Below are 24,843 nucleotides of genomic sequence, written 5' to 3'. Positions count from 1 at the left end.
CGTGTCTGCTGCACCACACAGCTTGGGTCTCCTGCAGCACCTTTCCTCCACAGACTCAAACTGTCTTGGGGGGGGTGAGGGGTGTGGTAATACAATTCCTTTCCTCTTCTCTCTCTCTTCTCTCTCTCCCTCTCTATTTTCTCCCTCTCCCCTTCTTATGTCCACCTTGTTTATGTAATAAATAGCCTAGCTGTTGATATTTTGGCCTCGTTTGTGCCTCTAATTTCACAACACGGGAATATTCATAAGAACTGAGTCTCAATTAAAATACAAATTAAAAAGTATGGAAATGTCTAAATTAAAGCATACACAAATAATTTGAAATTGTTGTACTGATAAGCATTGAGTAGAGAAGAATCTGAAATCTCACTGTAAACACCTTTGCTTTCTGAACAAAACTGATGTCTGATTAATTCTGTCTTTAAAAACACAAAGTACAAAACTGGATTAAGGATAACAGCAGATGAATAAAAATCATAATAAAAAAAAAATGCAGAATGCTTTAATGTTGCAAACCAACAACAAGAATTCAACAGATCCTAGCAAATACCCTGAAACAAGTCAGCTCTGTGAACGCAATTACAAAGCCTCTCTGCTTTGGCTGCACTTTATAAGCTCAATATGCAGCAGAAAGAAATAGCTCCTAATCCTCTTCTGAGGATTCAAGGACATTGTGCACTGTGAAAAGCCACATTTTTACTAGTACAAATTAATGAGTTTCTTGCAATTAAAGCTCAGGAAGCAAGACTCCTGCACTGTGGAATGTTTTTAGTAGAAAAAAAAAAAGAAGGTAAAACCAATGTTATGAAAAAAGAGGGAAAAAAATTACAAAGGAAGTAATTTTGATATATATTAATTTAAATATTAGGCAGGGAGTGCAAGTAAAATAAACCAATTATCCTTCCAACTGCTCAAGGCTTCTGAAAAAACAAAATGAGCTTCAAAGTGCATTTAAAAAGACAAAAACAAAGCATGAATGACCTGTAACAGAAAAGTATCACCTTGGCATCACAAGCATGAGATCTAAAAACAAATGAGCTACAGCAGGAAAAGAAGGGTCAGGTCTTTCCTTCAGCTTAAAAATCTTTGCCTTTTCCCTATTTGCTTCACTGTTTCCAGTAGGATTCGACAAAAAGCCTGCTACAATGTGATTTGCTACACATATTCAGCTATTTTAGTGTTATTACTTAGTATTTCAAACAGGTAGGACTGGAGTCCTCACCAACAGGAAGCACCTGCTCTTAAGGACTGAATTTAGTAGCACTGCCTCCACATAATGTTTTAGAATACATAGAATAAACCAGGTTGGAGGAGACCTTCAAGATCATCACATCCAACCCATCAACCAATCCAACCCACCTAAACAACTAAACCATGGCACCAAGCATCAAGTCTCCTCCTGAACACCTCCCATGATGGTGACTCCACCACCTCCCTGGACAGCCCATTCCAGTGGGCAATCACTTTCTCTGTATAGAACTTCCTCCTAACATCCAACCTAAACCTCCCCTGGCGCAGCCTGAGACTGTGTCCTCTTGTTCTGGTACTGGCTGCCTGGGAGAAGAGACCAACCTCTGCCTGTCTACAACCTCCCTTCAGGTTGGGGTTTTTTTTTAACCAATATTGGATATTTTGATTTCTTTTTCAGAGGCTGTCATTGTACAGTGTCCAGTTGGATGCCTTCTTTCTAATTACTTCCTTTTATAAAGAATAAAAATACAGAGGAACAATGGAAACTGATACTGCCTTGAAGAAAAGGACTCTGGAGTTCTGTTGGATGAGAAACTGGACATGAGACAGCAACGTGCACTTGCAGCCCAAAAGGCCAATGGTAGCCTGGGCTTCATCCAAAGCAGAGTGGCCAGAGATGGAGAGAGGGGATTCTGCCATTCTGCTGTGGTGAGACCTCACCTGAAGTCCTGTGTCCAACTCTAGAGCCCTCAACACAGTAAGGACATGGACCTGATGGAGCAGGTCCAGAGGAGGGCCAAGAATATGATCAGGGAACTGGAGCACCTCTGCTATGACAACAGGCTGAGGGAGCTGGAACTGCTCAGCCTGGAGGAGACTCCAGGGAGACTTAACAGCAGCCTTCCAGTACCTGGAGGGGTCCTACAAGAAGGCTGCAGAGGGACTGTTTGGAAAGGCCTGCAGTGATAGGATGAGAGGGAATGGATTGAAGCTTGAGGAGGGTAGATTTAGACTGAAGATTAAGACGAAATTTTTCCAGTGAGGGCAGTGAGACATTGGAAGAGGTTGCCCAAGGAGGCTGTAGATGTCCCCTCCCTGGAGATGTGCAAGGCCAGGTTGGATGAGGTCTTGAGCAGCCTGGGCTAGTGGAAGGTGTCCCTGCCCATGGCAGAGGGGTTCAAACTAGACGGTCTTCAAGGTCCCTTCCAACCCAAACCATTCTATGGATCTATGAATAAGCAGTAATAGACTGGGGTGTGAAAAGAAATTTAAACAGCAACAGGGCTGAGGCTGCAAGGGCTGAGGAACATACACAGCCACTTAGATGTGCAGCAAAGAGAAGCTAAAATGGTTGGAAAGTAACAGAAGCTTCATCCCAAATCTCCCTTTTCTTGGAACATGTGTGTCATTGCAAAATTAAGCAGCCATGAGTTGTGAGCCTTAAATGTAAAAGCAAAACACCTAAGGGTCATTTTCTGCAGTGGAGTTTGCACAGCAAGACTTGCAGTAATACTCCTTGAAAGTGATAACAAAGATGAAACCCAGTGAGAAACTTTCCGTTACTGCTGTGCTTTGCACAAGAATTGATTAGATGTCTTCTCTGTTCTTCCCACAAGCCTCAACAGCCAGAGGTCTCTGCTGTAAGCAGTGCAGATCTATAGCATGGCCTTTTTAGCTCTCACCACTGTAGAATTGCTTGGAGCTGGAGGGTCGAGCAACAGTGCAACTGCAATAAAATAGATCTCACTAGCACTTACTGAACAGCTCAGAACTCTAAAAGAACCTCTTTCAGGTGGCTGCACTACCATCAATTTTTATCCTACTATGACAGAAATGCTTTATGAATCTCTGGCCTTTTGGCCATGACATTTGCACACCAAACAGCAATTCTGCCAGCCCGTGGAACAAACTGTTTTGCGAACCACAGTGTTGCATTGGTGTCACTGAGAATCACGTGCCTCCCCTTCTGACATCAACAGCTGATCTCAGGAGAGCCACAAGAGTCAGAGGGGGAGCACAGAGAGTCTCAGATGTAATAAAAAGAAGTATGAAACAAATCACAGAAAAAAAAAAACCCAAACAGATATTTTCCTTGGTGAGTAGTTTTTGAAATGTGAGTCCTTGGGTATAAAAATATAGAAATAGCAGGTAGCAACTTTTATATTCATAGTTTCATAGTTTCATAGTTTCATTTAGGGTTGGAAGGGACCACAAGGATCATCTAGTTCCAACCCCCCTGCCACGGGCAGGGACACCCCACACTAGATCAGGCTGGCCAGAGCCTCATCCAGCCTGGGCTTAAACACCCCCAGGGACGGGGCCTCGACCACCTCCCTGGACAACACATTCCAGGGTCTCAACACTCTCATGGGGAAGAACCTCCTCCTCACATCCAGCCTGAATCTCCCCACCTCCAGCTTCATTCCATTCCCCCTAGTCCTATCACTACCTGAGATCCTGAGAAGTCCCTCCCCAGCCTTCCTGTAGGCCCCCTTCAGATACTGGAAGGCCACAATGAGGTCACCTCGGAGCCTTCTCTTCTGCAGACTGAACAGCCCCAACTCCTTCAGTCTGTCCTCATAGGAGAGGTGCTCCAGCCCTCTGATCATCCTTGTGGCCCTTCTCTGGACACCTTCCAGCACCTCCACATCCCTCTTGTAATAGGGGCTCCAGAACTGGACACAGTACTCCAGGTGGGGTCTCACCAGGGCTGAGTAGAGGGGGAGGATCACCTTCCTCGACCTGCTGGCCACACTTCTCCTGATGCAGCCCAGGATCTGATTGGCTTTGCGGGCTGCAAGAGCACATTGAAAGCTCATGTTGAGCTTTTTGTCCACCAGCACCCCCAAGTCTCTCTCCTCAGGGCTACTTTCCAGCCAGTCACTGCCCAGCCTGGATTTGTGCCTGGGATTGCCTCGACCCAGATGCAGGACCCTGCACTTGCTCTTATTGAACCTCATGAGGTTGACTTGTGCCCACCTCTCCAGCCTGTCAAGGTCCCTCTGGATGGCCTCCCTTCCCTCCAGCGTGTCTGCTGCCCCACACAGCTTGGTGTCATCAGCAAACTTGCTGAGGGTGCACTCAATGCCACTGTCCATGTCCCCCACAAAGATGTTGAATAAGACAGGTCCCAGGACTGTTCCCTGAGGGACTCCACTTGTCACTGGCCTCCACTGGGACATGGAGCCATTGACAGCCACTCTTTGGGTGTGGCCATCAAGCCAGTTCCTTATCCATCTAGTGGTCCACCCATCACACCCATGTGTCACCAGTTTGGAGACCAGGATGTGGTGTGGGACAGTGTCAAAGGCTTTGCTCAGGTCCAGGTAAACGACATCAGTTGCTCGCCCCTCATCTATTAATTTTGTCACCTGCTCATAGAAGGCCACCAGGTTGGTCAGGCAGGACTTGCCCTTGGCAAAGCCATGCTGACTGTTCCAAATCACCTCTTCACTATTCTTTTGAGCGAGTAGTGACTCCAGGAGGATCTGCTCCATGATCTTTCCAGGCACAGAGGTGAGACTGACTGGCCTGTAGTTCCCTGGTTCCTCCTTCTTACCCTTTTTGAAGATGGGGGCAATGTTTCCCCTTTTCCAGTCTGTGGGGACTTCACCAGACTGCCAGGACTTTTGAAATATAATAGAGAGGGGTTTAGCAACCTCATCTGCCAGTTCTCTCAGTACCCGTGGGTGTAACCCGTCGGGTCCCATGGACTTGAACACTTTCAGGTTCTTCAGATGATCACGAACCTGATCTGCACTTACAATGGGCAGTTCTTCCTCCCCGTCCCTGGCTTTGACTTCCATAACATCAGGAGTGTGGCTAGAGGCCCTTGCAGTGAAGACTGAGGTAAAGAAGTTATTAAGTACCTCAGCCTTTTCCTCATCACTTGTGACCATGTCACCATTTTCCTTTCTGAGGGGGCCCACACCTTCCCTAGTCTTCTTCTTCCCATTAATATACCTGTAAAAGTTCTTCGTGTTCCCTTTAATCTCCCTGGCTAGATTCAACTCAAACTCTGCTTTGGCTTTCCTGACCAGGACTCTTGCTGCTCGGGCAGCTTCCTTGTATTCCCCCTGTTCTACCTGTCCTTCTCTCCACTTCCTGTAGAGTTTCCTTTTAAGTAATAGTGTGTCCAGTAGCTCCTTGCCCATCCAGGCAGGCCTCCTAGCATTCTTACCTGCTTTTCTCTTTGTTGTTCCCAAGGCACAGAATCACAGAATTGTCAGGGTAGGAATGGACCTCAAGGTTCATCCAGTTCCAAACCCCTTGCCATGGGCAGGGCCACCTCACACTAGATCAGGTTGCCCAGTGCCCCATCCAGCCTGGCCTTAAAAACCTCCAGGGATGAGGCTTCCACCACCTCCCTGGGCAACCTGTTCCGGTGTCTCACCACCCTCATGGGGAAGAACTTCTTCCTAACATCCAATCTGAATCTACCCATTTCTGGTTTGCTCCATCCCCCCCAGTCCTATTACTATGTGACATCCTAAAAAGTCCCTCAGCAGCTTTCTTGTAGCCCCCTTCAGACCCAAATAGGGTGTACAAGCTGAAACACCTCAACAGGAGGGGAAACATCTTTGCTGTGAGGGTGCTGGAGCCCTGAAGTAGGCAACACAGAGAGATTGTGGAAACTTTCTCTGGGCACTCTAGTGTGAGGTGTCCCTGCCCATGGCACAGGGGTTGGAACCAGGTAACCCTTGAGATCCCTTCCAACCCTGACATTTCTATGATTCTATGACTTTCCAAACCCACAAGGGTGCATTCCCTTGTGGCCTGCCCTAGGTGGTCTTTCTCTGGTTCAGTAGACTTTTAAGAGGTTTTCCAGGTATCTTTTGACTTTCAGACTTTGCTATCATGATTTTAAAAGCTACAGTATAAGGGAAAAGAGATTTAAAGTCTGATTTTATCTTTTTTTCAATCCTCCCTCATCAAATGATTCTACTGCAATTAGTCATCTCTTCCATAAATTGTCATGTGGGGATTGCCACTGTCAAGTCTGCAGAATAAGATAACGTAGTTGGAACTGAAGTCATGGTTCCACTCAACTGATTTAACTGAAGGCATCTGCTAAAGAAACCTGAGTGCAACTGCAGGTTCTGACAGCACAGGTACATGAACAAAATGCCAGAAGTATCATAGTCTCATTCAGGGTTGGAAGGGACCACAAGGATCATCCAGTTCCAACCCCCCTGCCATGGGCAGGGACACCCCACACTAGATCAGCCTGGCCAGAGCCTCATCCAGCCTGGGCTTAAACACCTCCAGGGACAGGGCCCCAACCACCTCCCTGGACAACCCATTCCAGGGCTTCACCACTCTCATGGTGAAGAACCTCCTCCTCACATCCAGACTGAATCTCCCCACCTCCAGCTTCATTCCATTCCCCCTAGTCCTATCACTACCTGAGATCCTGAGAAGTCCTTCCCCAGCCTTCCTGTAGGCCCCCTTCAGATACTGGAAGGCCACAATGAGGTCACCTCGGAGCCTTCTCTTCTGCAGACCGAACAGCCCCAACTCCTTCAGTCTGTCCTCATAGGAGAGGTGCTCCAGCCCTCTGATCATCCTCCTGGCCCTTCTCTGGACACCTTCCAGCACCTCCACATCCCTCTTGTAATAGGGGCTCCAGAACTGGATGCAGTACTGCAGGTGGGGTCTCACCAGGGCTGAGTAGAGGGGGAGGATCACCTCCCTCGACCTGCTGGCCACACTTCTCCTGATGCAGCCCAGGATCTGATTGGCTTTGCGGGCTGCAAGTGCACACTGAGAGCTCATGTAAGTAAGGTTCTCTGTAACTCTTCCTTCCTTCCAAGCTGATCAAAAGATCCCCAAACCAGAATTTGCTTTACTTCTGAACCAGGGAAGTTTGAGTTCCAAACATGCTGATTAAAATGCAGAGTTGTGCATCACGGGGACCAGGGAAGGAGGCGGATGGGTATCAGAATGACTTGCCTGAGATACTGTAACTAATGATATAGCAGAGCATGCTTGTCAAATATTGGATTATACATATTCAGCCACTTGGTACAAAAGACTATGGCTAATAATACCCTCCATGCATTCTTATTCATGTGATTTGTAGAACAAATACACGTTTTGCCTCTTTGTTTCCTTTTATTTATTTACTCAGAACAATAAAAATGCTAATGATGTTCATATGTGCTGGGTGGTAGCACTGCAATTAAATTCTAGACTCAGGCAATTCAGTCAGGCTCTCAGACTCGGTCTGGCTCTGATTGGGTTGGAGGTGTCCCTGCTGACTGCATGGAGGTTGGAAAAGATGACCTTTGAGGGTCCCTTCCAACCCAATGTAATCTGTAAATCAAGACTAAGCCACACAACAGAACTAATCTATGGCTTCTGGAGGTCATGTGCCTGCAACTGGATGTCTTTCAGGAGTAAGATGAAATGTAGTCTTTGCTGTCCAAAAGCTGCTGGACAGGACATGAATTCACTGCAGAAAGAGCTTGAGGAATTTCAAGCTATTTTTCTGCTCACATCTCAAGCTTTTGACAAGATTTATTCAGAGCTGAAATTGCTCACAGAGTTCTCTCTTCAACAGCATGTGAGTTTTATACCAATAGCCTGTCACAGAATCACAGAATGGTAGAGGCTGGGAAAGACCTCTAGAGATTCTCCAGTCCAGCTCCCCTGCCAAAGCAGGATCACCCAGGACAGGTTACACAGGAACACATCCAGGTATGGTTTTGAAAGTCTCCAGAGAAGAAGACAACTCCACAACCTCTCTGGGCAGCCTGTTCCAGCACTCCAGCACCAAAGAAGTTTCTCCTCACATTGAAGTGGAACTTCCTGGGTTCTAGCTTGTACCTCTTGTTCCTTGTCATATCACTGGGCACCACCACAAAGAGCCTGGCACCTTCATCTTGACAACCATCCCTCAGATATTTACAGACATTGATGAAGTCTCCCCTCAGCCTTCTCTTCTCCAGACTAAACAGCCCCAGGGCTCTCAGTCTTTCTTCACAGCAGAGGTGTTCCAGTCCCTTCATCATCCTCACAGCTCTCCATTGGATTCTCTTCAACAGATCCCTGTCTGTGTTGAACTGGGGAGGCCCAGACTTTGTCCAGTATTGCAGGATTGGTCTCAGCAGGGCAGAGTAAGAGGAAAACCTCCCTAGACCTGCTGGACACACTTTTTCCAAAGCACCACAGAATACCATTGTCCCCCTTCAGCTTATAGCAGGCAGGATACTTTTGAGTGGTGTCTGGCTATTACCACATCCCTCCAACATTTGTAGCTCTTCCTTTGTTAAGCAGATTGAAACAATAAATTCTATCCTGTGTTTCTTAGCAGGTGAGCACTTCACAAACGTTTGAGATTCATTTGAATCTCACTAGAACTTGTCTTGAGATTTGAACAAAATTTCTTTTGCATGTTTGATGTTCTTAGGTTTGAAGATGTCTAGACTCTTCTATGGAATTAATACAACATAATCAATACACAGTGCCATTCATTCTATCATTTAATTAGGTCCTTTTGTTTATAATGATAGTTGGTTTGATGTTTTATGACCACTGAGGCAGTTTGCTTTATTACTTTGTTCAAAGCTATTGGATCTTATGAAAGCATCAAGACAGTAATAATCCTTGAGAGCTGTAATTTTGGGAGCAATAAATGAGCACTTTTTCTGTTGCCCTGATGTTTATTAATAGGAATTAAATGACAGGATAATCACAGATTTTCTTTTGTTATTGCATATTCCATCCACTAGCATCCTGTCTGTGCACGTGGCTAGTGCAAAGCTCTGCTCCAAATAGCCTTTAGATGAAGACTTACAGACATAGTGGTGCCCAGCATCTGCCATTGCCCTTTTCACCCATGCTTGACAACGTTTAGATGACCTTGACTTCACTATTCAACACAGGTATGAGTTTAAAGCAAATATGTGTTTTGCAGTCCAAAGTCATGTCTATACGTTCATTGCTCTATTTTACAGGCTGTGGAACAACAGCTGCTGGTTTGTTCCTCTGCACAGAGCCCATTGTGTCCCAGAAGCAGAAGGGTCACAGTCATCATTTCCCAGGACAGGAAAAAGTGATGGCAACACAGACATGAAGTCACTCTACGTGTGCCACTTGGCGTGCAATTTAGTCACAGATTCACAGAACCACTGAATGCTAAGGGCTGGAAAGAACCTCCAGAGATCATCCTGCCCAACCCCCCTGCCAAAGCAGGATCACTTAGGGCAGGACACACAGCAATGCATCCAGGAGGGTTTGGATAGTCTCCAGAGAAGACAACCCCACAACCATTCTGGGCAGTCTGCTCCAGGCCTTCAGCATGCTCATGCCAAGGAAGTTTCTCCTCAGACTGAGGTGGAACTTCCAGGGCTCCAGCTTATACCCCTTGTTTCTTGTCCTGTCACTGGGCACCACCACAAAGAGCCTGGCACCTTCATCCTGACACCCACCCCTCAGATATTTAGAGACACTGATCAGATCCCCTCTCAGCCTTCTCTTCTCCAGACTAAACAGCCCCAGGGCTCTTAGCCTTTCTTTACAAGAGAGATAAAATCCCCCAAACCATCTTTATCTGTAAGAATAGGATTAAGCCTCAGAACCACATCCAAAAGCTTAGTTATTGATGTCATGTTTCTAGTTACCAGTAAAAATCCTCACAACAAGAAGCACAAGCTAAGGCAACACAGGACAGCACTTAAGAACTGATCCAGGAGCAATTACAAAGTCACTTCACTTACCATTTTGCTCTCTCTGGACTCCAGCAGCAAGCAAATCTGGTTCCCCAAGACTTATATCATTGAGCCTGGTTCCTAGACACTCCATGCAAAGATGTTTGCACCATTCTTCTGCCTCTAGTTCTGGAAGAAAATAGATCAAAAATTCCTTGTATTATTATTTAACTCAAAAAAAAAAAAGTGTGAAGCTAAATGAGCTTGTGTCTTCACCATGAGAGTGGTGAAACCCTGCAATGGGTTGTCCAGGGAGATGGTCGAGGCCCCATCCCTGGAGGTGTTTAAGAGCAGGCTGGATGAGGCTCTGGCCAGCCTGATGTAGTGTGGGGTGTCCCTGCCCATGGCAGGGGGGTTGGAACTAGATGATCCTTGTGGTCCCTTCCAACCCTGACTGATACTATGATACTATGATACTATGTGTTGAAACATGAGTTATTAGCACAGAGCTTCACAGGAATTTCTTGTCCATGATTTATGAACTTATAAAAGGGTTAAAACTGTTAGGACCACATCTTCTGTTTTCAGACCTTGGGATAGGAGGTGGAGTTAACAAAAAAAAGAGAAAGGAGGAATGAGTTTTGAAGGCAGTGTATTTCTTATTGACAGGAAAAAAGTAGCATTTAGAAGAACATTAGATAGAGTATCTAAAACATTTTTCGTCACAGAATGGCTCACATTGGAAAGGACCTCAGAGATCATTGCCTCCAACCTCCCTGCTGTGGGCAGGGACACCTCTCAACTAGACTCAGCCGCTCAAGGCCTCATCCAACTTGGCCGTGAACACCCCCAGGGAGGAAGCGTCCACAACCTCCCTGGGCAGCCTGTTCCAGAGTCTCACCACCCTCCTATTGAAGAACTTCTTCCTCAGCTCCAGACTAACCCTACTCTGCCTCAGCTTCAAACCATTCTCCCTTGTCCTGTCTCTAGACACCCTCAGGAAAAGTCCCTCTGCAGCCTTCCTGGAGGATCCCTTCAGGTACTGGAAGGCAGCTCTAAGGTGCCCCTGAAGTCTTCTCTTCTCCAGGCTGACCACCCCCAGCTCCCTCAGCCTGTCCTCACAGCAGAGCTTCTCCAGTCCTTGGATTACCTTTCTGGCCTACTCTGGACTCTCTCCAGCAGCTCTGCATCCTTCTCATGATGGGGACACTGGAACCAGAGGCAGGATTGGAGGTGAGGTCTCAGCAGAGCAGAGTCAAGGGGCAGAATCCCTTCTCTTGCCCTGATGCCCACACTCCTCTGGATGCAGCCCAGCACACAGCTGCCTTCTGGGCTACATGAGGGCACTGCTGCTTGATTGCTCTTTAGATTCACTCAAACTATTGAAGTGATTTCTGTTTCTAAAGGTTCTAGAGTATTTTTCTAGGTGCAAAACAAACAAAAAACCAAAAACCAAAACCCAAAACCAAACCCAAACAAAAACAGTAACAAAAAGAGCTTAAAATGCAAAACTTCCCTCTCTGCTGTACTGAATGGCTCTGCTTGCCAAGTTACTCTGAATAATTAATTTCTCCAGTTCTGTTTACCTTCTTTTGGTCTCAGAGCAATTTGGGCATTAGTTGGAACATTTGTATAAATATTTAAAACCTCCTAGGCCTTTCTGAGCTCTCCACTGCACGCAACCGATGTACATCTGAGAGCTCCTATCTGCCAGTCTACCAAGACATCAATTATCCAAAGCATTGACCCCACAAGACAGCACAACGACCACCTCTCCACACCTAGTCTTATCCTGACCACCTCCCAGGCTTAACATCAAGAAATCTCTGACATTGCTCAGGCAAACAGCATCTCATATTGGTGTCCACACAGCGTGAAATCACAGCTTACAAAAATTGTGTGACAGGGAGACAGGACAGACTTCATCTAAAAGCAACTTTCTAGAGACCAGGTTTGGCATCAGGCACACACTGAAGATCCAGAAGGCTGAAGAGGGACTGTTTCCAAAGGCCTGCAGTGATAGGATGAGGGGCAATGGCTTTAAGCTGGAGAAGAGCAGATTTAGATTGGATATGAGGAACAAGCTCTCCACCATGAGGCTGATGAAATGCTGCAACAGGTTGCCCAGGGAGGTAGTTGAGGCTCCAACCCTGGAGATATTGAATGTCAGGCTGGACAAGGCTCTGAGCAACCTGATCTAGTGGAGTATATCCCTGATGACTGCAGAGGGGTTGGACTGGATGCCCTCTGGAGGTCCCTTCCAACCAAAACCATTCTGTCATTCTCTGCTTCTCACAGTCAGACTGTATCTGACCACTTATAGGAGTGGGTGACTCCAGTCATCTTGAAATGTCTCTATTAAACTGCAACTTCCCCCCCCCACCCCCCATGTCTATTTTTGCAGACATCTGGAAAATACTTTTCTGACAATTTCCCCAATGTAGTACTGAAATTCAGAGAGAGAGAGAAAAATACTGCATGCAAGTCCCAAAGTATCTAGTCATGATGACTCATTGCAATTAGGGAAAATTTAAATCCAGGAATAATCTTTCCATGCCTGACTGGTACGATCCTGAAGTTCTTGCCTGGTTAGGCATAGATCTCAAGTGACAGAAATCTTTACTGGTCTAGAAAAGGACACAGGCATTCAATTTGAGGTCTCCAAGAAACTTTGGTCACCTTCCTTTGTTCAGCACTCAGAATAATCTAGGAACAAAGTGTTCCTGAGCTGCTTTGGCTATCCGCTGACTGAGTTCCCAGGTAGACAACTCAAATAATGGAGCCTGTGTGGGATTTTTGAGAGCCAAATATTGTTTCCACAGGGACACAAACTATTTGGGAGGTTTCTTTCTTGATTATTTTCAGTTTTTGTCTAAGGACAGAGCTTCCCAAAGCTGATCTCCTCATAACATCCTCAGTTTCTGCTTGTAAGGGACAGAACATTCTGTCAGCAACATCCAGACAACATTTAATAATGAAATATTGGGGCAACAGCCTTCTGTTCCTTATAACTGCTACAGACACAGCCTTCCTGGTGACAGTAAGGAGAGAATAGGTGCACCTCTGGACAGCAATAAAAACTCTGGGCCTCTGAAAACAGCCAGATGAATTTGTTTAAAAAGCTACCTCCAAAATTCATCTTCTCCTCATGCATGAAAAAACTTCCCTCGTTTTTTTCCTTCTTCTCCTTCAGTCTTTGTCATTTCCTTGGATGTTTGTGAAGACTGCTGAACCAGAGGCATGCTTTACAAATCAGACCTTCCCATGGAGAGGGCTTCATGCCAAGGAGGTGATGAAAATGGACCACCAAACATGCTGCCATGCTCTGTCGGCATGCACAGAGGTTGTGGGCAGCAGTGTACAGGTGCATGGGGAAGTTAAGATCCCCCAGAAGGGTTTCCACTGAGTTGCCCAGCTTGTACAGGGAGAGGCTAAGAGAGCTGGGGTTGTTTAGTGTGGAGAAGAGAAGGCTGAGGGGAGACCTCATTGCTCTCTACAACTCACTGGAAGAAGGCTGGAGCGAGGCTGGTGTTGGTTCTTCACCCAAGTACCTAGAGGTAGGATGAGAGGAAACAGGCTGAAGTTGTGCCAGGGGAAGGTTAGGTTGAAGATTAGGAAAAAAACATCTGTACTGAGAGAGTGGTAAGGTGTTGGAAGAGGCTGCCCAGGGAGGTGGTGACACAACTGACAGGCTGAGAGAGCTGAAGCCATTCAGTCTGGAGAGGAGAAGGCTTCAGGGAGACCTTAAAGCTACATTACACTATCTACAGGGAGTGTAGAAAGCTACAGGGAGGCTGGGGAAGGACTCTTTAGCAGGGCTAGTGATAGGATGAAGGGCAAAGGAGAAGATTTTTAAGGCCAGACTGGATGTGGCTCTGGGCAACCTGATCTAGTGTGAGATGTCCCTGCCCCTGACAGAGGGGTTGGAATTGGATGATCTTTGAGGCTGCTTCCAACCCTAACAATTCTATAATTCTATGAAAAGAAAGAATCTTGGCATTTCCAGAAATCCAGCTCAGCATGAGGATTTATTCAAACCAGAACCGATGCAGGAGCAACAAGCTTTATTTGTATGCATTCTCACACCACACTTCCAGTAAACTTGCCTTGGAAACAAACAAACACCAGCATTGTTCCAGGAAGCTGTTTCTTGTCAGCCTGCTTCGGGTTTTGCCTCTCTCTCCTACAGGCACATCTAGATCTCAAAAGTTTGCATCCAGAAACTGCCTTTCAGAGTGTTTGACTCTGGCAGTTTAATTTAAGCTTCTGCTTCTCCACTGCCAGACATTGATGATTAGACCCAGATTGGACCATTCTCCAGCTGCCACACAGAAGAAACTTATCTTCCTGTGAGCATTGTAAGATCATGGCTACACTGTGCCAAGTGTAGGTGATGACAAGCATTGTGCTGCTGTGGAACTCAAAGTTTCTATCTCGTATCTCACAGAAATGATCAACTACAGACACCACAGTCTCAATGCAGGACTGACACATCTCCCCACAGCACTGTGAGGATTTGTGTCTGCTGCCAGAAGCATCAACATTATCTACAAATGTATTTGGAAGGTCAAGGGTATGAGGGTGCTGCACGAGTTAGCTTTACCTAATGCATTCTGATAGCTATTGCCGGCTTGGAAGGGATTGTCCTCAACCTGTTCCTTGACAGACATGTGAAATCTCCTTCAGCAGCAGGTGCATTACCTTTCAGTGCCAAACCCATATTCCCCCTTTCATTATGTACATCTAGGAAGAAGTTCAGCATTCTTTTGATCAGGTCTTTAGAATGCTCTGTGTTCCTGGAGAATAAATGAGTCACCGTCATTGGAGGTGTTCAGGAGGAGACTTGATGGGGTGCTTGGTGCCATGGGTTAGGTGTTTGGGTGGGTTGGATTGGTTGATGGGTTGGACACGATGATCTTGAAGGTCTCTTCCAACCTGGTTTGCTTTATTCTAAATAAAGGTTTATTCTAAATAAATTTAGTAGGTAGGATTAAAAAAAGTATATGAATGACTGTAATTTATAGCACATAAATGTATCAGTCACAGAAGCAGGCTTCAACACTGACAGCTACCACATCACGAAAGAGAGGCCACTGAGAGTTGTTTATTTTGTGCATCTACATATGAGTAGATTCAGATTGGATGTCAGGAAGAAATTCTTCACCATGAGGATGGTGAGACACTGGAACAGGTTGCTCAGAGGGGTGATGGAAGCCCCATTCCTGGAGGTTTTTAAGGCCAGACTGGATGTGGCTCTGAGCAACCTGCTCTAGTGTGAAGTGTCAGTCATCAGCAAGTTTGCAGATGACACCAAGTTAGGAGCAGATGTTAGTCAGTTAGAGAACAGAAAGGCTCTGCAGAGGGACCTCGACCAACTGGACAGATGGGCAGAGTCCAATGGGATGGCATTCAACAAGTCCAAGTGCCGAGTGCTGCACTTTGGCTACGGCAATCCCATGCAGAGCTACAGGCCGGGGTCGGAGTGGCTGAGAGCTGCCAAACAGAGAGGGACCTGGGGGTGCTGATCGACAGCCGCCTGAATATGAGCCAGCAGTGTGCCCAGGTGGCCAAGAGGGCCAATGGCATCCTGGCCTGCATTAGGAATAGTGTGGCCAGCAGGAGCAGGGAAGTCATTGTGCCCCTGTACTCTGCTTTGGTTAGGCCACACCTTGAGTCCTGTGTCCAGTTCTGGGCCCCTCAGTTTAAGAAGGACATCGAAACACTTGAACGTGTCCAGAGAAGGGCAACAAGGCTGGGGAGAGGCCTTGAACACAAGCCCTATGAGGAGAGGCTGAGGGAGCTGGGATTGTTTAGCCTGGAGAAGAGGAGGCTCAGGGGTGACCTCATTGCCCTCTACAACTACCTGAAAGGTGGTTGTGGCCGGGAAGGGGTTGGTCTCTTCTCCCAGGCAACCAGCACCAGAACAAGGGGACACAGTCTCAAGCTGCGCCAGAGGAGGTTTAGACTTGAGGTGAGGAGGAAGTTCTTCACCCAGCGAGTCATTCGTCATCGGAATGTGCTGGAGGTGTTCAAGAGGGGATTGGACATGGCACTCGGTGCCATGGTCTAGTCATGGGGTCTGTGTTGATAGGTTGGACTCGATGATCCTCAAGGTCCTTTCCAACCTAAGTTATACTGTGATACTGTGATTCTGTGTCCCAGCCCATGGCAGCATGGCAGGGGGATTGGAAGTGGATGATCCTTGAGGTCCCTTCCAACCCTGACAAGTCCATGATTCTATGATATATGGAAAGCGATGAAATATTGCCGTGGAAACAGGTCCTGCAAAGCTGTCAGCAGAATTCTTCTCTTTAATGTATGCAGATTAGATTTATTGGTGGTAAATCCTGAGTTTTTAAGTTGTAACTGGTACTTGTCACTGAAAAATTTAGTTTCCTTTTAAGATAACTGAATTCTTGGAGAGAATGATAAATTGCAAAGCCTGCTTTCATAGCTATAAATAAAATCCACCTCCCTGCATATTTTTATCTTTATTGTTATTCCATTACAAAATGTTGCTGCACAAATGTCATGAGGTGAGATAAAATGCAAAGAGATGGCAGACCTTAATTAAGCACTGGTGATTGCATAAGGAGTATCCCAGGTGGCAAATGTTGTTATGATAAGGGTGGTAACATCTTGACACAAGTTGCCCAGAGAGGTGGTAAGAAGCTCCTTGCCTGGAAACATTCAAGGACAGATTGGATGGGGCCCTGAAAAACTTGATCTTGTTGACGATGTCCCCGTTTACTGCAGGGGAGTTGGACCAGATGACCTTTAAAGGTTCCTTCCAATCCAAATAATTTCATGATTCTATGAGAAGTTATCTGGGAACATATCCCTTGTAATTGGCAATATTTTCCTGCAGCTCAACTGACCTGCTGGGTCATGCCTGAGGTTCTATGTCATTTCTACTTCACTTCCCAGGTGATTAAATTGGTGCTCTCCCTATTCCCACCACTCAAGTTATGTATTGCAAATAGGTCACATGCTAGGATGATAAATGGGTTTGTTGATAGAATAATGATGATGAAATAATATTGGCAAATGGTGTTAGAAATAGAAATGTGTAAGGGTGCAAGACCTCTTTTGATACTTATGAGTTTAAAACAGTTCATGCTACATAATATATTTTACAGGAAGGAGGTGATGGGGCAGATACAAATAGAGACATTTAACTTCCCTGTCCTCAGAGATCCTCCAGAGCTCCAAGGTTAGTGGCAGCATTGTTTTCAGACTTCTAGCTTGGGAAGCATTTTGTGTGTGGACTAAAACAAATACCTTCTGAATCCTGATGACTTCACTTTCTTGTGTTCACACTGTATAATCCTACAGGTCCCTGTCATCACTGATCACACCTTGCTAGCAGAGTTGAATGCTGTTAGCTTGAGATACAGCCTCAAAGAGGTGACCACTCCTGCTCAGTTCAGCTTCTGTCTCCTTGAGTAATGCCATCTGCTGCTTTGCCCTCTGTTCCAGGGCATCCCTTCCATTACCAGCAGTAGTAAATTATTGCCTCCCTTAAAACAGAAGGTTTAATTTATATGCAACTCATAATGTTTAATGCCAAAGATGAGGAAGTTTGGATCTTCTTCCTCTCATGTAGCTCACGTAAAGTGACTTACAGAATCACAGCTTGACAGATTGCATTGAGTTGGAAGGCACCATCACAGATCATCTTGTCCAACCCCTCTGAAGTCAGCAGGGGCACCTCCAACTAGATCAGGATTCCCAGGAATGCATCAAGCCTGATCTTGAATGTCTGGCAGGGAGGTTGGAGGAGCTGACCTCAAAGGTGCCTTCCAACCTGAGCCACTTTATGTATACTCTTAAATTGTATAAATTCACTGAAAATGCTCTAGATTCAGGCAGTGACAAGATATTTTAAAGCAAATCTGACAATATCTTTTGCAAATAAAGTCAAGCTCTTAAAATTTCTTGCTGTTGCTGCTTTAATACAGTAAGCCCCTTAATTTGTAACTATTTCCAGCTGTCCAAATGGGTGTGCATCTCTGAATGTGCCATCAAGTTAATGTCATACCTACCTTTCTCTGTACAATTTCAGCATTTATATATCTTTTTTTTTTTGCTTAAGAAAATAATGCAGCAATCAAGCTAAATGAATAATTACAGAGTATAGAATCATAGAATCACAGAATTGTTAGGGTTGGAAGGGACCTCAAGGTTCATCTAAGTCCCATCCCCCTGCAATGGGCAGGGACACCTCACACTAAATCAGGTTGCTCAGAGCCACATCCAGGAATCAGAAGTGTAAGACAGTAGCACGTTAAATGTGAGGCAGTCTCACTATAAGAAGGCCACTAAGGTGCTGGAGCCTAACCAGAGAAGGGCAATGAAGCTGGTGAAGTCCCTGAAGAACAGGGATGGTGAGGAGCAACTGAGGGAACTGGGGTTGTTTAGTCTGCGGAAGGGGAGCCTGAGGGGAGACCTCATTGCTCTCTGCAACATGGTTTAATGGCCATGGTGGGGTTAGGCCAGTGGTTGGACTTGATGCCCATGGAGATAGTTGAGGCCCCATCCCTGGAGTTATTCAAGGTTAGGTTTGACAAGACTCTGGGCAACCTGATCTAATGGAGGATGTCCCTGCTGACTGTAGGGGGGTTGGACTGGATGACCTCTGGAGATCCCTTCCAATCCAAACCATTCCATGATTCTGTAGTGCTTGGGCAGGTTTCTACTTGCTGTGCTTGGCACTGCTGTAATACCCCAGCTGCTCTCCACAAGTTCACTGCCACTGGAGTGGAATCCAACTATCAGCTGAGACTGAAGGGCTTCTGCTCATCTCCATGCAATGCAGGTCAGATCTCATGGGCTTTGTGAATATGTATCACCCTGTGGAACTACATGACTTGTGCAGTTGCTGTCCTCGCCTGAGAGCAGCACAAGTTTAGTGACAGAACAATAATCCTGACATTAATTTCTGTATTGCATGGGGAGTATTGACAGGTGATGTTCAACTGGCTGAGCCTAGGGAGAGTTCAATGAATAACAGGATCATTTACTGCTCCAATCCTTGAAACACCCAATCCAGCCTGGACCTAAAAACCTCCTGGGATGGTGCTTCTACCACCTCCCTAGGCAGCCTGTTCCATTCTCCCTAGTCCTATCACTACCTGACATCCTAAGAAGTCCCTCAGCAGCCTGGAAGGCCACAAGGGGTTGGCCTCTTCTCCCAGGCAACCAGCACCAGAACAAGGGGACACAGTCTCAAGCTGTGCCAGGGGAGGTTTAGACTCGAGGTGAGGAGGAAGTTCTTCACCGAGCGAGTCATTCGTCATTGGAATGTGCTGCCCAGGGAGGTGGTGGAGTCACCGTCCCTGGAGGCGTTCAAGAGGGGATTGGACATGGCACTTGGTGCCATGGTCTAGTCATGGGGTCTGTGTTGATAGGTTGGACTCAATGATCCTCGAGGTCCTTTCCAACCTGTTATACTGTGATACTGTGATACTGCAATAAGGTCTCCTCAGAGCCTTCTCTTCTGCAGACTGAATAGCCCCAGCTCTGTTTGTCTTCATGGCAGAGGAGCTCCAGCCCTCTGATCATCCTTGTGGCCCTTCTCTGGACACATTCCAGCATCTCCAGATCTTTCTTGTAATAGAGGCTCCAGAACTGGATGCAATATTCCAGGTGGGGTCTCACCAGAGTGGAGTACCTATTATTCTAGAACTTTTAACTGTTGGTTTGTTTTACTAATGCACTATTTTTTTTTTTACATGAAGAAAGATAGAATCTAAGAATTATATCAAAAAAGGAGAAACTTTTTTTCTTTTCCCTATCAGCTGCTCTTTTAAACTTGTGTTAGCATATGGCTAGCACAGCTCATTAAGATAATCACCAAAAGACTTTTATTAGTTATAAAAAAATGAAAAATGCTATTTCTGCCCAAGTGTCACCCACACATACGTGAAGATACTGCAGGACAGATCTCAAACAGGGTTCTAATAGTTTTAGTTAGTTCATGCACCTGTGTTTGCAAATATTAAGGTATATAAGGTCGAGGGAGGTGATCCTCCCCCTCTACTCAGCCCTGGTGAGACCCCACCTGGAGTACTGTGTCCAGTTCTGGAGCCCCTATTACAAGAGGGATGTGGAGGTGCTGGAACGTGTCCAGAGAAGGGCCAGGAGGATGATCAGAGGGCTGGAGCACCTCTCCTATGAGGACAGACTGAAGGAGTTGGGGCTGTTCAGTCTGCAGAAGAGAAGGCTCCGAGGAGACCTAATTGTCGCCTTCCAGTATCTGAAGGGGGCCTACAGGAAGGCTGGGGAAGGACTTCTCAGGATCTCAGATAGTGATAGGACTAGGGGGAATGGAATGAAGCTGGAGGTGGGGAGATTCAGGCTAGATGTGAGGAGGAGGTTCTTCACCATGAGAGTGGTGAAGCCCTGGAATGGGTTGTCCAGGGAGGTGGTCGAGGCCCCGTCCCTGGGGGTGTTTAAGAGCAGGCTGGATGAGGCTCTGTCCAGCCTGATCTAGTGTGGGGTGTCCCTGCCCATGGCAGGGGGGTTGGAACTAGATGATCCTTGTGGTCCCTTCCAACCCTGAATGAAACTATGAAACTATGAAACTATGAAACTATAATAGAATAAACCTAAATAGAATAGAATAAACCAAACCAGGTTGGAAGAGACCTTCAAGATCATCACGTCCAACCCATCAACCAGTCCAACCCACCCAAACAGCTAACCCATGGCACCAAGCACCCCAGCAAGTCTCCTCCTGAACACCTCCAATGACAGCGACTCCACCACCTCCTTGGGCAGCCCATTCCAATGGGCAATCACTCTCTCTGTGTAGAACTTCTTCCTAACATCCAACCTGAACCTCCCCTGGTGCAGCCTGAGACTGTGTCCTCTTGTTCTGGTGCTGGCTGCCTGGGAGAAGAGACCAGCCTCTGCCTGTCTACAACTTCCCTTCAGGTAGTTGTAGAGAGTGATAAGGTCACCCCTGAGTCTCCTCTTCTCCAAGCTGAGCAATCCCAGGTCCCTCAGTCTTTCCTCACAGGGCTTGTGTTCCAAACCCCTCACCAACTTCGTTGCCCTTCTCTGGACTCATCTTTCTGACAATTGGAATTTTCCTGACAATATTCCCCTAATTTTTGCCAGTGTGATCAAAAGTGCCAGCTTGAATAACCAGCACTCACATACTCACACTAGCAGTATGACCAGCAGGACATGAGAGGTGATTCTCTCTCTGCTATGGTGAGACCCCATCTGGTGCACTGTGTCCAATTCTGATGCACTCAGCATAAGAAGGACATGGAATTACTGGAGTGGTTCCAGAGAAGGCCACAATGATGATCAGAGAGCTGGAGAACCTCTCCTATGGGGACAGGCTGAATAATTAGGGCTGTTCAGCCTGGAAAAGAGAAGGCTCTGGGAAGACCTTAGAGCTGCATTTCAATATCTGAAGGGAACCTAAAGGAAGGCTGGGGAAGAACTGTCTAGAAAGGCTTGTAGATTATCATAGTATCATAGTATCATTCAGGGTTGGAAGGGACCACAAGGATCATCTAGTTCCAACCCCCCTGCCATGGCCAGGGACACCCCACACTAGATCAGGCTGGACAGAGCCTCATCCAGCCTGGGCTTAAACACCTCCAGGGATGGGGCCTCAACCACCTCCCTGGACAACCCATTCCAGGGCTTCACCACTCTCATAGGGAAGAAACTCTTCCTCACATCTAGCCTGAATCTCCCCACCTCCAGCTTCATTCCATTCCCCCTAGTCCTATCACTACCTGAGAGCCTGAGAAGTCCCTCCCCAGCCTTCCTGTAGGCCCCCTTCAGATACTGGAAGGCCACAATTAGGTCACCTCGGAGCCTTCTCTTCTGCAGACTGAACAGCCCCAACTCCTTCAGTCTGTCCTCATAGGAGAGGTGCTCCAGCCCTCTGATCATCCTTGTGGCCCTTCTCTGGACTCATGGGTATCTTTACAGCGTGTGTATTCCACTTCACACTAGTGACTCTCACTGTGCCAGGAATGCTTGTCAAGCATTAGTATGTCCAACAGATCACCAGTGAGTCAACAGAGCATCGTTACTCAAAAATATCCTTGGCAGCCTTCACTCTCAATTCAAACTTCCTCTCAGATGCAAAGGAACCATCATGATCTTCTTGAAAAAAGAAACATTCACATTTTGTCTGAGACTAATGGGCCAGACACAAGAACCTGGTGTGGGAATTAAGACCTTTCTCCAGGATTGTCAATCATTCCATGCCTGTTTCCACAGTTACTAACGCCAAATGACAATGGCAGGAAAGCAAAATAACCTCAGGCAGCTTATCTGTAGTGGGAATGACACTGCACCATCAGTCAAGTACCCAAAAAAGGTCTGTCATGAGTAACATAACAGAGAGATGATGCTATCACATCAACTTATGCAGCTACCTCATGACTGGCAGCCGGCAATAGCTTGCCACGTTTGGCAAGTTTGTAGCATTTCAGATTTAAGCTCTTGTTGTATTTCAGATGTAAATGCTTGTAGTATTTCATATTTAGTCTGCTCCCATAATCCTTTTATTCCTCTTGGAAAGTAATAAGGGCTTTTTTCTTAAATGCATATCCAGATCTACAGATGGAGATGTCCAGATGGCCAGTGGTGTCCCTCAAGGATCTGTACTGGGACTAGTGCTGTTCAATATCTTCATCAGTGATACAGACAGTGAGTTAGAGGCACTCTTGGCAAGTCTGCAGATGATGCCAAGCTCAGTGAAGAGGCTGACAAGTCAGAAGGATGAGACGCCATCCAGAGGTACCTGGACAAGCTGGAGAGGTGGCTGCAGAGAATCTTATCAGGTTCAAATAAGGCAAAGTTCAAGGTCCTGCACCTAAGTCAGGCCAGCCCTTGATATCAACACAGTCTGGGAAGATGATGAGATTGAGAGCAGCCCTGCAGGAAAGGTCTTGGGGGTCCTGGTGGATGAGAAGCTGGACACAAGGCAGAGATGGGCACTCACAGCCCAGAATGCCAATGGCATACAGGGCTGCATCAAAAGCACTGTGGTCAGAGATGGAGACAGGGGATCCTGTCCCTCTGCTCTGCTCTGCTCTGGGGAGACCTCACCTGGAGTTCTGTGTCCAACTCTGGAGCCCTTAAGACGGAAAGGACATGGACCTGATGGAGTGGGTCCAGAGGAGGGCCACAAAGATGGCCAGGGGGCTGGAGCACCTCTGCTATGAGGATAGCCTGAAGGAGCTGGGGGTGTTCAGCCTGGAGGAGAGAAGACTCCAGAAGAATCTTAGAGATGCCTTCCAAAACCTGAAGGGAAACTGCAGGAAAGCTGGATAGGGATTTTCCATACTGATGTGAAGAAGAGTGGTGAACTTTTGGCCACTTTTATAACCACTGTACTTTAAAACTACATTAAGAAGAGCACTGATTGGGACAGACAAAGCCATTAACAAAAAAAGAAGGCTCTTTAGATGTCTGAAGCACGATTCTCTTCTTGGCCTTAGACTGAATTTCCTGATTTGAAATAAAGAAATAAAGAAATAAGACAAGGATTTAGTGTAAGAACTCCAGAGAATTTAAGGCTGTTCATCCCAAACTGACAGAGGAACTACTCACACAGTAAAATTCATTCAGGAAAACACTCTTATTTATTTCCCAGTCAAAAAGGCCAAGTCCTCTCTTTCAGAGATTTAATGCTGACTTCATTGGAACTTCATCCCAGGATCATCAATCACAGTAGATGGGGGAATCTCAGTTGTCTGGGAATATACTATTTAGGAATGGAAATCCCTGCTAATTGGGGTATTTGTATTCATAGTTTCATAGTTTCATTTAGGGTTGGAAGGGACCACAAGGATCATCTAGTTCCAACCCCCCTGCCATGGGCAGGGACACCCCACACTGGATCAGGCTGGCCAGAGCCTCATCCAGCCTGCTCTTAAACACCCCCAGGGATGGGGCCTCGACCACCTCCCTGGACAACCCATTCCAGGGTCTCACCACTCATTTGCATATCTACCTGAAAGTTGGGAAAATACAGTCTTGATAAGCCTGCTCCTCAAACCAACACCTAACTATTAAGAAGGAGTTGATATTTTCAAAGAAGAATGTGGTACTGCATAAAATTCCCCAAAGGATTGGCTGTTTCTCCAGGTAAAAGATTATTATGTGTGCTGCTTTCAGAGGTCACGAGGCCAGAATTGCTTACTGGAAAGATTCTTGTGCTCTTCTGAAGGGAGCCCATGTTTGGCTTTTATTTGGAGGACATAAAAAAAATGATAGATGTGCTACTATTTGAATTACTGAGAGTTATTTCTACCTAAAATTGATTTACTTATGCTCTTAAAGTGAAGTCATAGTTCCCTATCTTTTCCCATGAAATACTGCTCTAGGTGATGCTGCTCTGGCAGAGGGGGTGGACTGGATGATCTTTTGAGGTCCCTTCCCACCCCTAACATTCTGTGATTCTATGACTTAAAAAATGTAGATGGGCTGCTGTATGTCAATGCATTAAGTAACTTCCTTCTGCAGGTTTAGAAGCTGGGACAGTTCTAGAAAGTCTCCTAAGAGCATGAGGTCATAATGCGCATAAAACTTTGGGGGTTCCCATCACTACTTATTTGTAGAAGCCCCACACATTGTTCAGTCTTCAGAAATCACAGGATGTTAAGGGTTGGAAGGGCCCTTGAAAGACCATCTAGTCCAAACCTCATCCCAGAACAGGATGAAGGCTTTAGTTCTCACTGCCAGCCAGTAGTGAACTGCAAATCTCTAAGCTTTACCAATCACCCTGATCTCAGTTGCCACTCTGATTATTCACCAGCCTGCTGGGCTGGGTTAATGCTGGTAAAAACATTTATATGTGCAGTTGACTTCTATCAGCCTCTCAAAATGTTCTGAAGACAGATAGAGAGTGAACATCAAATATTCTTACTTTGGCTTCTTTGCTTCTGCTGTGCACATATATGCCCAATCTTTTCATGCCTGGAATGTACGTGAAATAGAATATTCATGCTGAAAACATGGA

General features: G+C 46.3%; 1 protein-coding gene across 1 annotated transcript in view; it reads right to left on the bottom strand.

Annotated features, from left to right (window-relative positions):
• Positions 1-24,843, bottom strand: part of DOK6 (docking protein 6) — a 276,783-nt gene that overhangs the window by 98,505 nt on the left and 153,435 nt on the right. The window contains exon 4 of the mRNA XM_068147758.1: positions 9,912-10,031. Within this exon, the coding sequence (XP_068003859.1) occupies positions 9,912-10,031 (120 nt within the window). The remainder of the gene's footprint in view (positions 1-9,911; positions 10,032-24,843) is intronic.

The sequence above is a fragment of the Melanerpes formicivorus genome, unplaced genomic scaffold, assembly GCF_026170545.1.
Source record: "Melanerpes formicivorus ecotype bairdi unplaced genomic scaffold, bMelFor1.0.p_v2 SCAF_15, whole genome shotgun sequence".
In the NCBI taxonomy this organism is placed as follows: Eukaryota; Metazoa; Chordata; class Aves; order Piciformes; family Picidae; genus Melanerpes; species Melanerpes formicivorus.
The sequence above is the reverse complement of the archived record's forward strand: the minus strand, read 5'-3'. Positions and strand labels throughout refer to the sequence as shown.